At 40.3% G+C, this 13,325-nt stretch overlaps 1 protein-coding gene across 2 annotated transcripts in view; it reads right to left on the bottom strand.

Moving 5' to 3' along the window:
- Positions 1 to 13,325, bottom strand: part of LOC148427885 (partitioning defective 3 homolog B-like) — a 96,320-nt gene that overhangs the window by 64,734 nt on the left and 18,261 nt on the right. For both annotated transcript variants that reach the window (XM_088408547.1, XM_088408546.1), the window contains exons 3-7: positions 11,692 to 11,869; positions 8,644 to 8,747; positions 5,363 to 5,427; positions 2,085 to 2,171; positions 1,707 to 1,832 (exon numbers count right to left, since the gene is read on the bottom strand). In XM_088408547.1, the coding sequence (XP_088264673.1) occupies positions 1,707 to 1,832; positions 2,085 to 2,171; positions 5,363 to 5,427; positions 8,644 to 8,747; positions 11,692 to 11,869 (560 nt within the window). The remainder of the gene's footprint in view (positions 1 to 1,706; positions 1,833 to 2,084; positions 2,172 to 5,362; positions 5,428 to 8,643; positions 8,748 to 11,691; positions 11,870 to 13,325) is intronic.

The following is a 13,325-nucleotide window of genomic DNA, read 5'->3' on the forward strand; positions in this document are numbered from 1 at the left end:
GTTAAGCACTTCAATAAAAGTCATTTTTCAGGCAAGCAAATGAGAGAAAAAGACACGTAAGCTATATGAGGTTTATATATCCTTAATTGAGGTGTACTGAAGAAGAAGAAGAACCAGGGCAGGGGATTGTAGGGGTGTGTGCTCCAGACAGGAGCATACTGAGACACTCTATTTACGAGATAGAATAGACTGAAAATGTAGATTTTTTTTTTTTTTTTTTTTTTTTCTTCTGGGGAACTGAGTGACAGGAAAAGTATCAGGCCAGAGCAGTGGTGGATTGGCTTTTCTGGTTTCAGTTAATTAAATCCTTGAGACTTAATCCCAGAGTTGTTTTCCGATGGCCAGTTCCAGTTTTCCATTAAATTGACACTTTTTTATTTATTTATTTATTTTACCTTGGCAAGCTGGGAAAAGGAAGTTATGGTCGATAAAGAAGGCTTTTATACTTAGGTTTCAAATTCAGGTTTTGGGAACTATTCCCAATATTGATTTCATAATAATTATTAGTTAGCATTCAGAATATTTTACCTTGGCAAGCTGGGAAAAGGAAGTTATGGTCAATAAAGAACGCTTTTATACTTAGGTTTCAAATTCAGGTTTTGGGAACTATTCCCAATATTGATTTCATAATAATTATTAGTTAGCAATCAGAATGGGAAAGTAAGAATTCCAATTATCAGGCCGATGAATGGCCTCATTTCAAGGTAATTATGATGTAACAGATATTAGTATTGGTAACTCTCTCGAAGCAGTTTTATGAAATATATGATGCATCACTAACTAGTAATCACAAATTAGATGAAAAGAAAATCGTTATTCATCAGGGAGGGAAACCCTTTTGGAATCTATATGTCTTCAAAATTATGTCATTGTTTTTGGGAGGAAATCTTATGTATCAAAAGTATAAGTGGTATTGCTATCGGTGATTAGTCATTAGTTGAGTACCCGTACTGGTATTGGTCTGAAAAAGTGGTATTGAACATCCTTCGTTAAAAGAATAAATACAATTGAAGCATCTTGAAAAACATATTCATATAAACATGAGGTTGGGAGGCAGATCACATCGAAACAACAGCTCTGCGGAACTATTCTGACATCCTTTGCAGAAACGGCAAGCTTGAACTCTCTAAAAACTCTCAAGTTGAATGGACACAAGAGTTGTGAACCTGCTGTCAAATGACGGCTTCAATCTTAAAAAGTACTTTGAACTCTTTAGATGTTTTGATTGAAGCCTTTAATTTCTGTAAATATAAAATAAAAAATGTAAAAACTTCCTTATGCTGTAAAATCAACAAATTAACTTTTCACATCTTTACATCTCGAAAAAGGTTTTTCAACAATTGTGCATCATAATTTGGAATAGTGTATAATAACTGTAGTTATTTAAACGTAAATGTATCATGCAGAGGGTTCGTCCAGGAACATTTCAATAACACTTAATGGTTATTGATTAGTAAATACAATCAAGGAATATATAATATCTACATATCATTTTTGTCCATAATAGCTGAGCTAGAGCATTCACATTACCCAAACCTTTTGCATTTACTTAGTATTTAGTATTAATTTATTTATTGCGATTCTTAAACAGGCTTTCCCCACAAGACAAAATGGGTGGTGTACCCATTTTAATAGTTGTGTTGACATAGCAATAAAGTAAGTACTCTTATGTTAGAGAACCCATGAGCCCTTTTCAACATACTCACTCTGCAAAGGATTTATCCTGGAGGTGTATCCCATTAATTTGGACAATACACTCATCCTCTTCAAAGATATTCTCTTGCTTGGTGCGGCTGGTGTCCTCAATGTTTGTAATGTGAAGGCCCAACATTCTGTGCATCACCACAAAGGAGAAAATGTCAACTTGTGGTAGGTGACCACATACAGTGTATGATCTCATGGCAGCTCGTGATTCTCTCATGCATTCCCAAGTCAACATTGCCATCTGCCTTTCTGTAATGCCGTATGGAGTAAAATTAAAATGGCTCCAACATGTTGCGGTAGGATCTACATGTGAGTGCGTGCGTGTGCATGTGGCTGTGTATGTATGTGTGTGTGTGTGTGTGCTTATGTGTAGTCTTCACCTTCCACTGAGAGAGGAACAATAGGGCATGACTTGGATACCCAGCGGCCCACGATCGCCCAGTAAGTTGACTGTTCTCGTGAGGGAACTGCCAATAAAAAGACCATACAATGAATGTTTACATGTTAAAAACAAATAAAGGTGTGTATGTATATATATATATATATATATATATATATATATATATATATATATATACACACACACACACACACTCACGCGTGCGCACACACATGCGCACACGTGCAAGCACGCATTTCCACACACATATTTATATATCTATATGTAGTTTCTTGCATGTTTATCCCTGGGAACACTGATAAAACGGTTTAGCTTACTAGCTGCTTTCAGTCCAATGCGTTTGGGCAAGAACGAAACACCTTATCTAGCCACTTCTTGAACATCCAAAGCCGCTGGACAAGAGAGAGATAAAGGTATAAGTAAGGGCAAGAGGAATAAAATGAGCCCCTCTAATAAGCGTGTGCTTGAAGTGAACAGTGACTTGAGTGAACACGAGGATGATGCCAGTAACGATAACAGAAAAGAATGCTACTTTTGAAAAAGAGATTTTTTTGCATCTGTGTCTGATGCAGAACAGTTTAGGTGTTGAGCAGAATGATGGTGCAGGCATGCAAGAGTGGAGGAATAAAAACTATGCTGTTTGTCTTTGGCACCCAATGCATCAAAATTTTGACACAAATGTAAACGAGCTTGAAATGTGACACGCGCGCAGAAATCATCAAAGGTGCATTTACGTGCAGTCAATAACCCTTTGAAACCAGAAAACGTATTGGCAGTATTCAGGTTTGAAAAGGGTTGTTGAATGACATGTAAACAGGCACACTAATCTAAATAAATTCATTCGGGTTTTTAAAAACTCTTAACTCTTAGCTTAAAGCTGCTTTCTCAAAGTTATCATCCACGCAGAGCCAACAGACCACAAGCAGCATTATGTTATTTGCTGTTGAAACTCAACAGTAAATTAGTATGGTTGGCTTGACACGTGGAAAAACGTTAACTAACCTAGCATGAACTTAAGACAGACTTACTGTATGTTGCCTCGCTTCATTTACCTTCTTAATTCCTTGCTACTTCATCCCTGCTGTGGGCGAATAACTTTCTGATATCCATTTCAGAGTTACGCTTTAAGTTAATTAAAAATAATATTTTTGCACTGTAAGTTTTGTATGTCACTAAATTTAGAACACCTTAGAACAGCAAGAACTTAGAACTTAGAACTCAAGAGCTGAATGTGGTGCTTTCATCCTTCTGGAGTGGATTTGTGACTTTGGACAGTAATGAGAACTTCACCTAAACTTAGTTGTTGTTTTTTTTTTTCAAAGTTGATTGTTTTCCTAGATTGTAAATTTATACTGAAATCATCCAGAATATACCAACACACTGAATCAGTTACTTAAAGGGACAATGTGTAAGATTTAGACCGTTTTTCATTATGGACAGCAGGAGGTGCTGGAGGTGCTGCATTTACCATTGTCCATAGCTGTAACAAACAAGGCAGCCTCCGGAGAAGTGCCTCCCCCATGTAGGATAATTTAAGGATAACTCGACCCATGATTATAACACACTTATTTGCGAGTTTTTGAAATATATAATCATTTAATTTATTCATTTAAAAAAAAGGCAAAATCTTACACAGTGTCCCTTTAAGCGAAAAATGTTAATCAAACCAAAATATCAATTTTACATTTGTCAAAGTAGACAGATTTTTGCCAAGATGACACAGCCTTGGTATTTTCTCAGTCAAATTTATGATGTGGTTATTGTTTATGACCTGTGACGTCTTACATTTCACAGCTGTGCCTTTCAAGAGTTAACTTCAATTTCTTGACCTCTTTATATGAATGAGAGCATTTGAATTTGAAGGTGTTTCCAACAGTATTAATGGCGACTTTCAAAATGGTTCTTCGAGTATTAAAGGTTGCATACCCCTGTCTTACAAACACACAAAGCATTTGGTATATACTAAATTAACAGACACGCATGATTAGAGAGCACAGTTACATCTGCATTAAATAGTGCTACCAACCTCCCTATTGCGCTCTCAAAAACATCTATTATTTATGCACATTAGGGCGTGTGGAGCACTTCATCACATTTGGACACCTGGAGGAGGCATCGATCAGCTTGTCAACAGCCAAGAGCCTGCTGCAGCCTGATTGGTAGGACATTTCAAATGCTCTACCAATGTTGCAAGTTTAGTGAAAGCGAGATTCGAAGTAGGATGCCACTGCACACATTCAGACATCTGGTAGCCTGTGGACTTTACTGGCGATAAATACAAATATCAAGAGATGATATTAATTTTAATGTAATCATACAAGCCTTGTGGTACATCATGTTTTAGCAAAAACACATGCAGAGTGGTGAATAACAAAAATCCAGACAGCTCATGCACTTGGTTATAAATGCTGGATAGTCACACGAAAGCAAAGGTGCCAGCAAGCGCACACACATTTGAGTTATTTATATTCATACACTGTATATTTTATGAAATGGTAAACAAGCTGCTCAGAAAAAGACACACCTTATTAGTGCAACATGCTAATATGAACAGAATCGCTCACTCATTTCAGCTTCACACTGACACAAACAAATTCATTCTGCCAAGCGGGTGTAAGGAGGGGTGCTTTAGGTTGAATGAAAAGATGAATGAAATTCCCAATCATGGTTGACTTCCCTTACATCAACAGGGACCAGGCACCAAACAAACGTGCAGGCGAGTCTCGCTGGAACACAGCTTCTTCTACCGCCATCCATCTGTTACCATGGCAAACTATCTGTGCGAGCTGGGCCTCCACTTTGTCACAGCAGTGTCAAGATATCACTGTACTGTAAAATGGTGAAAGCCAGAACCCCCAAGCCAATTTGTGTCCAGGCCACCTATGAGCTACAGTGCGCACTGTTTAATAATTCTGACTCCTTCCAGAAATACTGTGATGGTGGCATTCAGATGGCGACTTGGTTATTTTGTGAAAGCTATACAGTAGCTAAACACCGGATTGTAATGACCAGGTAAACAGACTAATAATACAAACAATAAAACAGCTTTCATGATGACAAAATCTGAGCCAAACCAAAGCACAGTTGGCAGACATTTGAGCCTTGGAATACAGTGGTAAAACCTTGACGTTTAGCTATGTCAGCTAAAAAAATAAAACATCCCATCTTTGTCCAGTCATTCAGCATTAACCCGTTTTTGCGATATGGGTCTAATATTTTCAATGGCTAAAAGAGAGAGGGGCAATCATACAATCTTACCTAAATGTAACCTGGTTCATCTTGGTGAGACTTTTTGGACCTCCCTTCATCGCACGGTTGATTTCCTGTAAATGATAAAAGAATAAACTAATACAATGCAGCCAAATTAAATATAACTAACTTCTCATAGGATGCAGTAGATACAAATCAAACTACGCTCAATTCATGTAGTAAACGAGCATTGTCATCATCAATCACCTTTGAAAATTCTGGACCGCCGGACGCCGAGCGCTGCCAGGCGACGCTTTGCTTCTCTCGCTACCTTTGTGTTTACATCTTTCTAGTAATCCCACCCCCACACAGCATCACAGCCCCGTGTCGAGCAAGGATCTAGTACTTGAGTCCGCAAAGTCAACAAGCTTTGAGCGGGTGGACAAGGAGTGAAACAAATTTAACTGAATTAAATTTAACTGCGGCGTTCACTGTTATAAGACCCCTAGATACATCCTATACAAATGTCCTCAAATCTTTTTGAGACTACTGTAGACGGGCGTCACAATTATATCCTTCTGCTTCATCACTTTCATTTTGTCACCAGCACTGATGACTAAAAAAGTTCCCGCCCACCCGCTCCCGAACTCAAAGCACACCCCCACCCCAATCAACATGCCCACCCCACGCATACCCAAACCAAACGGACACAACCATCTCCAAAAAGGACACTCTTGTTTCAGTAATTCTGAGCTGTGTTATTGTTATCCTGAAAAAATATAACCACCGTCAGTCAGCTTACAAACTGAAAGAAAAAACTGAAAAAATAAAAGAGTATGATTGTGAACACGTATGCATTCTGTATGTCGCCTGGACAAATTGTGACCTACTTATGCGGGCAGTGTGAGATTATCTCACAATGGAGTGTCTATTAGGGCTTGGGGGGGTTACAGATGAGCCAGAGGCTATTGTTGCTGAGCATCTTACTCTGACCTAACACAAGACGGGCTGCTTCTGCAACACAGTGCATGTGACCACTTGCACATAGAGTACAGTGGTCACCTGCTTCCCACCACCAGGTACTTGCATCTGATTGTACTTCAAATTTACACACAAGCATACCATATCAAATGCATAGTCCATATATGACTCGATATGTAAACTATATATCACTGGCAAAGGGTGGAAACCTTCTATCTCCAAAATCATCTTTTTTCACGAGAAAAATGAAAAGTTTGTTCAACCATTAGAAAAGCAACATCAAAGAGAGGATGCCATTTTTAAGACTTTCGATTGGGCAATCGTTGTTTTTGCACATTGCTCCCACCACGGGTCTGTGTGCCGTGCATTCATCCTATTTCCAATTCTGAAAGGAAAATAAAAAAACAGGGCATTTTTCTTTTTTCAAGAACTGCAGTAGGTTTGAAATTCAAAATAAAAGCCGTTTTCCTTGAAAATACAACAGTGAAATTGGATTCTGTATTGTTTATATATTATGATTTTTTTTCCCAGATTGATTTGAAGAATCCAATATGTTCATCCAAAATGTAAAAATGCAGGGATCTCTCTAAAAACGGAAGTAAACCGGAAGCAACGTTTTCAAATTAGCAGGTGGTGACCATTGCAACAATTGACAAAAAAGACGGACGGAATGAAATGTTCTGTCGAGCTTACTCTGCAGTTTTTAAAATGTCTTAAAATGCATGCATGAACACAAGCAGTTAAAACCTATGTTTTGTTTTCTTGTTTGTTTTTTGTTTTTTTACATCACAAGTAAAACATCAGACAGAGGGTAACATTTCTAGGTCTGCCTCCCTGCATTCCTTAAATGTGAATCGAACGATAAGTTTGTACCTCTTTTAACATACTTGCAAATATGTTGCAATGTAAGTACAAGTATGTTTGAACATATTTTCAAACACATTCTAACGTAGTTGCGATGACATTCCAATAGGGTATGTGTGTCAACAGCGCCTCCCAGTTCAGAGTCCCGAATTCAAATCCAGCTCACTCCAGCATTCCTGTATGAAGTTTGCTGGTTCTCCCGGGCCCGTGTGGGTTTGCTCTCGCTACTCTGGCTTCCTCCCACATCCCAAAAACATGCATTGCAGGTGTATTGCACAGGACACCCGTAATTGTCCTTAGGTATGACTGGGTGCATGAATGGTTGTTCCTCCCTGTGTGCCCCGCAAATAGCATGTATTTCCTACAATGCTTATGCCGGTATCCCAATGAGGATGACAAGAGTACACCAAAGCAGCAGCTCTTTTGATGGGTTCGTTCAAGATTACCAGAGGTTGCTACAAGGTTGACAAAGGTAGAGATTGCTCTTGTCGCAAGGAAATTTTTAACACGTTCTAGCAACCTTGTGGTGACCTCTAGTGACTTTGAATAAACCCTTGAGATCAAAAGAGCCACTAACTCACCAGCGTTTGCCCTTCAGTGTGATAACGGCTTTAGTCATTGCTGGGTCTGTTATGCCGGGACCCTTTCAGTTTCTCACACGCATGCATGCACGCACAAAAGAAAACACACACAACCAGTCAACACTATGCTGTTAAATGGTGTCTTCTTTGGAAAAGATGGAGTACACTTCATTCAAGTGCAGCCCCAAGCACAGTTCTCGGCCTGGGTGAATGCTTCTTCGTCTTTCTACTCAAAGAGGCTATGCCTCAAACGGCCTATGCCAAATAGAACGTCTTCAACCATCCATCATCCATCCATTATCTATAGCCTATCTATATCCACTATCTATAAAACCTTCTCATCTTTTTTAGAAGCAAATTATTTCAATGAAACCTTAGTCTGGAGTCGGAAATTGACATGTGTATTCCGATATTAATGAAACCTAATGACCAAACCAAACTGAATGACCGCTCAAAACCGCTCAATACAAATACAGTGTCAATTGGGAAAAAAGGCTGAATCCAAATGGAATTTTATCTGGAATCACAGAAATGGTCTACTCCTTTTTCCATCCCAAAAACACATCATGTAAAGAGTTCAATTCGAATCCCGAGGGCACCTCCGGTCAGCAAATGCTCAATCTTGACAGGAATGCGTAGTGACAGCATAACCTTATGACAGCATAACCTTATAAATTTGAAAAAATTTTGATCAAATCTTATCTTAAGTGTTGAAATAATTGCTATCACTTTGCGAAATAGACTAGTCAAATCTATATTGACATTTACTGTGTGTTTAATGGCTTTTCTGATAGATGTAGTGGTGCATGTAAACGGGAGATTGAATAAATCACATTGCTTTACAGTGGACTTGTGAGCATTAATCAAAATGATATCATTTACAAAGACAAAAAAAGGCTCTATGGCTATACTGACGTTGCTCACCATATTGGAGGTTTCATTGCTCTGATCGTGTGTAGATGCAGAGGACATCTCAATGGGAGGGGTCAGGACTGAATCACTGCTGCTTCTCACCAAAAGGGGCGTGTCTGCGACAAAGAAGGACATTTGTTTTTTTTTTGGCTGCCATGTTACAGCCTTCTTTTAATTACACATCGAACAGAATTTAGTGTCATACCACCTGCGCATACCGAAGATGCATGAAATGGTTCAGTTGGTAAAAAAAAAAAAAAGTTTAGTTTGAATAAGGATTGACTTTTTTTTATTTCAGGCATTTTGATGCACGTCAAGCATTTTTTTTTCCAGATGTAACAGGTTGTAGCCTGTAAAAATTGATGCTAGACTCCCATTCTATCGGTCAAAGTGGAGGAAAGAGAGGAGTTTGTCAAGGTAATTAATTACATTTTGTAATCCTCAGAATGACCAGTTGCCTGTTCATCTTCATAATTTACATCATACTTTCTTTCCTCGTCCATTTTTATTACTTTTACTTCTTGATTACAACAACATATACCTGGACTACATAACTGGCAGCTTATTAAAACAATACAACTTACTATTTTATAAAAATTGCAGTTGGTACTTCACCCCTATGTTCTTTTTGGGGCTTTTTGGGGATGTCAAGGGAGCCACCGAAGTGCTCGCTAAAGGCGGGGGTCGGTGAGCGCTTCCATCAAAGACTCAGGTCTATATCTACTCTTGCGAGTATTGGAGGGACTAGGACATCTAACACCCATTTGCTTCGACAGCAAAAAGTAGACAGGACCAATTCGTCGACGGACGTGTTTGGGAGGCACACCTTCGGCTGGCACTTCCGTATTACCCGTGTTGTTTAATACGAAAAACTATCAAAAGAATACATTGACTGTAGCGGGTTTCTGATCCAGATCGCCGGGACATAAAGCTGCTTCAGTTGGTGTTCCGTCCGTGTATGTAAAAATAAAAAAACGTTTTTAAAGTTTTGCATCAAAAAAGCGCTTGCCTGAGGTGCGCCTCCCGTCAGGAACTCGTTTTTTTGTCTAGTTGAAGCAAATTGGCATTGGATGGCCTCTTCCCCATAAATACTAAATAGTGTCTGTTCCACAGCACCCATCCACCTATCAATTTTCTCTCCTTCCATTAGTTCAATGTACTAAAATGGCCACAATTGAAAAGAATCGCTGAGTCATGAAATGGCGGCTGCCGATACCTAAACAACCCACCCCCGAGTTCAACCAAAACAATCAGCGTTAGTTAGCACAACACGTACCACTTGATCTACCTGGGTAGGTAGCCAAAGATCCTAGTCGCGACTAGGTACACTATGGGGGACCATCCAGACCCAGAATGTTTTTTGGGTGTGTGCACGGAAACGGGAACTCCTCAAACTACCAGGGTACAGTTCTTTATAAAGTACCTGCAGTGTGAAAGGGGCTAATCTTCCTCCTTTCAAGTACCATAGTTCTCCAACTAATGTCCCATGCCTGCTTCGGCTACTTGAAGTACCACTATCGTACCGCCAAGGGTCAGTTATAATGATGAGAGTGACAGTTGCAAGTAACTGAGGACAAACAACTCTCTGAGGGACATTTGTGATTGTAATTGAAGGTTTGAAACAGGCTTTGGTTATCATCTTTTATAGAGACCCAGAAGGGCCTCATGAACTTATCTGCTTTGAACTCCCAATCTGCCAACTCGGCTGCCTTGTACAGCTCTGGGAGGTGTAATGCAAGTATTTCTCCTTGTTGTTGGTTCTGAAGAAGTTCATTACCACCACAGTGCTGGTTCACTTTGGAGGCAGCAACAACATTGACAATTTTGTCTGAACGCTTAAGAACATATCAGTGCACAGGAAGTTGTCTTGAAAGCATATTGTGTAATGACAGGATGCTTGTGTGTAAGTGTGAGCTAGCGCATGTTGCCCAGTAGTTTGTTTCTCTGGCAATTGACCACGCGACCTGACCAGGCTGATCATGGGATGATGCGATAAGGACTCTCTTCCTCGAGAGAGAGTGTGTGTGCGTGTCCGTGTAGCAACGGATCAATGTAGGTCTAATCATCCCACTGGGCCAGTGTGAAGTCCAATCAACCTGCTCAAACAAACCTCTCAAGCACACACACAGGCACAAACACACAATCACTTTGATGTTTAAATGATTACAAAATTATTCCTTGGTCCTTCTGCCACCACTTAGCACAATTACATGCTCACTATAACCAGATTATTTGTGAATAATCAAGTGGAAATAATAGCACCAATAAAGGAATTGGTAAAAACAAGATGAAAGATGAGTTTACATGTTTGGTTACACAAAAAAAAATGGGATATTTTGTCACACCAGTCTCTAAAATGTACTGTTTATTTCTATTGTTCACTTGTGGGGGGTTTTCGTTCATACTGTGTGAAATGTATTTGAAAATTTGCAAACTTAGAAACTGCACATCAAATGCATTTGGAGATATTCAAAATGGCTTAATAATCTGAAACATTTAAGTACAATACTTATGCTAATACTTTTTTATGGCACTGTACATATGCTTAACTAACATAAGTGCGTTAACCACATCCTTCTGGCTCGTTACAGGTTTACATCCTAACTATGTTAGTTGTGGTTCGCTGGAGATGGGAGAGGATGGAGGATGGGGGGGCTGTAATTAGTCCATTCATAGTCAGCTAACAGGCTCCAATTCTAATCTAGTTAAGAATTAAGCCCAAGCAGAAAGTGGGGGAAGAGAAATTAAATGGAGTCTGGTCAAGGCTCATGAAGCCGGGTGGTTATATGGATGGCAGGTGGTACAGGCTGAATAGCAAAGTGGGCAACACACGGCTGATGAGAGTAGACTGGGGCAGCTTGGTGAGGGCGTGGGGGAAGATTTGTAAGTGTGTATCTATCCAGCTACTAAGAGATATGCAATGTTATACACATATGGGCTGTGCATTTGGATGTGAAGAGAGCTCTTTGTGTTGTAGTCCAACATGTTTTGTTGAATTTTTTTCATACCATGATTTAATTTATTGAGTGGATTCTAACAAAGCTGAATACTTTAGCTTACTGGCTTTGAGGACAGCCTCGTTGACTTCAATTTCCCCTTGGATTGCCTCCTGGAGATCCTGAGCCTCTGAATAATAGTTCAAGGGCTCAGGACTGGGTGTAGCACTGAAATCACCATTGGAGATGCTCTCCCTGGGACTGTCAGTCTCTCCATGTTGCAATTCGAACTGCGCCACCAGCTGAAAAAGACAAAGCGCCAATTTGAGGTAAAAAAAAAAAAAGTGTCCTTTGATGGACCTTTAAAAAAAAGAAGAAGAAAAAAACACACACACAAACATCCAGCCATGTAACCCAACTTATTCACCATCATTATGGAAAAAAATAAAATCACATCCACACGTAAAACCAGATCGTACAAGTTTACCTCATTGACCACAACGAAGGACTTAGAGATTTAAAATATGAGTTAAACTGACAAGTTTATCATAGGCTTTAATTTCACCAGACAAGGGTATTAAACAGCACACAAATTCATAAAAACTATTGCAGCATATCCATCCATCTATCCATTATCTATAGCCGCTTATCCCCACAGCAGTCGCAGGCTTGCTGGCGCCCATCTCAGCTGGCTGCGGGCAGTAGGCGGGGGACACCCTGAACTGGTTGCCAGCCAATCACAGGGCACACAGAGACGAACGACCAATCACGCGCCCAATCACACCTAAGGACAATTTAGTATGTCCAATACGCCTGCCATGCATATTTTTTGGGGAGTGGGAGGAAGCCGGAGTGCCCGGAGAGAACCCACGCGGGCTCGGGGGGAGAACATTCAAACTCCGTACAGGAAGGCCGGAGCAAGGGCGATTTGAACCGGGACCTTTGAACTGTGAGGCGGACATGCTATTCACTGCGCCATCGAGCCGCCCCATATTAGACTCTCTAGACCAGTGGTCCCCAACCCCCGGTCCGCGGACCGGTACCGGTCCGTGGATAAACTGGTACCTGGCCGCGTGGGCTGCACCCGAAATAATGATTTGGAGATGATTTAATTTAATGGAGTTCGCGTGACTGGGCGCGAAGGCACGTCGGGCGACGCGATGTAAGCGAATGGAGCGACGCAAATGGCCGCGCGCGGTCACGAGAAGCGAAATTTTGCCTTTTGCGTGAAGTAATTTTTGATGTACTTTTTCCGCGTTTCGAGTCGCCACAGCCAATCAACTTCGGGAACATTCAATGGCTCACGCAGGGGGGCAGGAATGACCGGGCAGGGGGCAGGAATGACCAGGCGTTGACCGGGCCGCCATGATCAAAAGGTTGGGGACCACTGCTCTAGACTACTAACTCATATTAGACTCATATTAGACATATTAGACAAGACTCAACATCATATTTCAAGATTTCATTTACGATTTCATTAAGATATACCCAGTTATAATTGCTTGATAGCTTTATGATCAGTGCCATTTAACTTTGAAAATAATTTTGTTTTAAATTTTATCATACTAAAACAACAACAAAAAAATCATCACTGCCTGCTGCAAACAGTTCCATCAATGAGTGTATGTATTTTTTTACATCATAATCTGGTGCATGGTTTTGTGAGTGTGTGTGCGTGTGTGTGTGTGTGTGTGTGTGTGTGTGTGTGTGTGTGTGGGGGGGGGGGGGGGGGGGGTCAAATGCCATCCTATTTGAAAC

Source organism: Hippichthys cyanospilos, chromosome 2, assembly GCF_059441005.1.
Source record: "Hippichthys cyanospilos isolate Australia breed blue-spotted pipefish chromosome 2, RoL_Hcya_1.0, whole genome shotgun sequence".
NCBI classification, from domain to species: domain Eukaryota; kingdom Metazoa; phylum Chordata; class Actinopteri; order Syngnathiformes; family Syngnathidae; genus Hippichthys; species Hippichthys cyanospilos.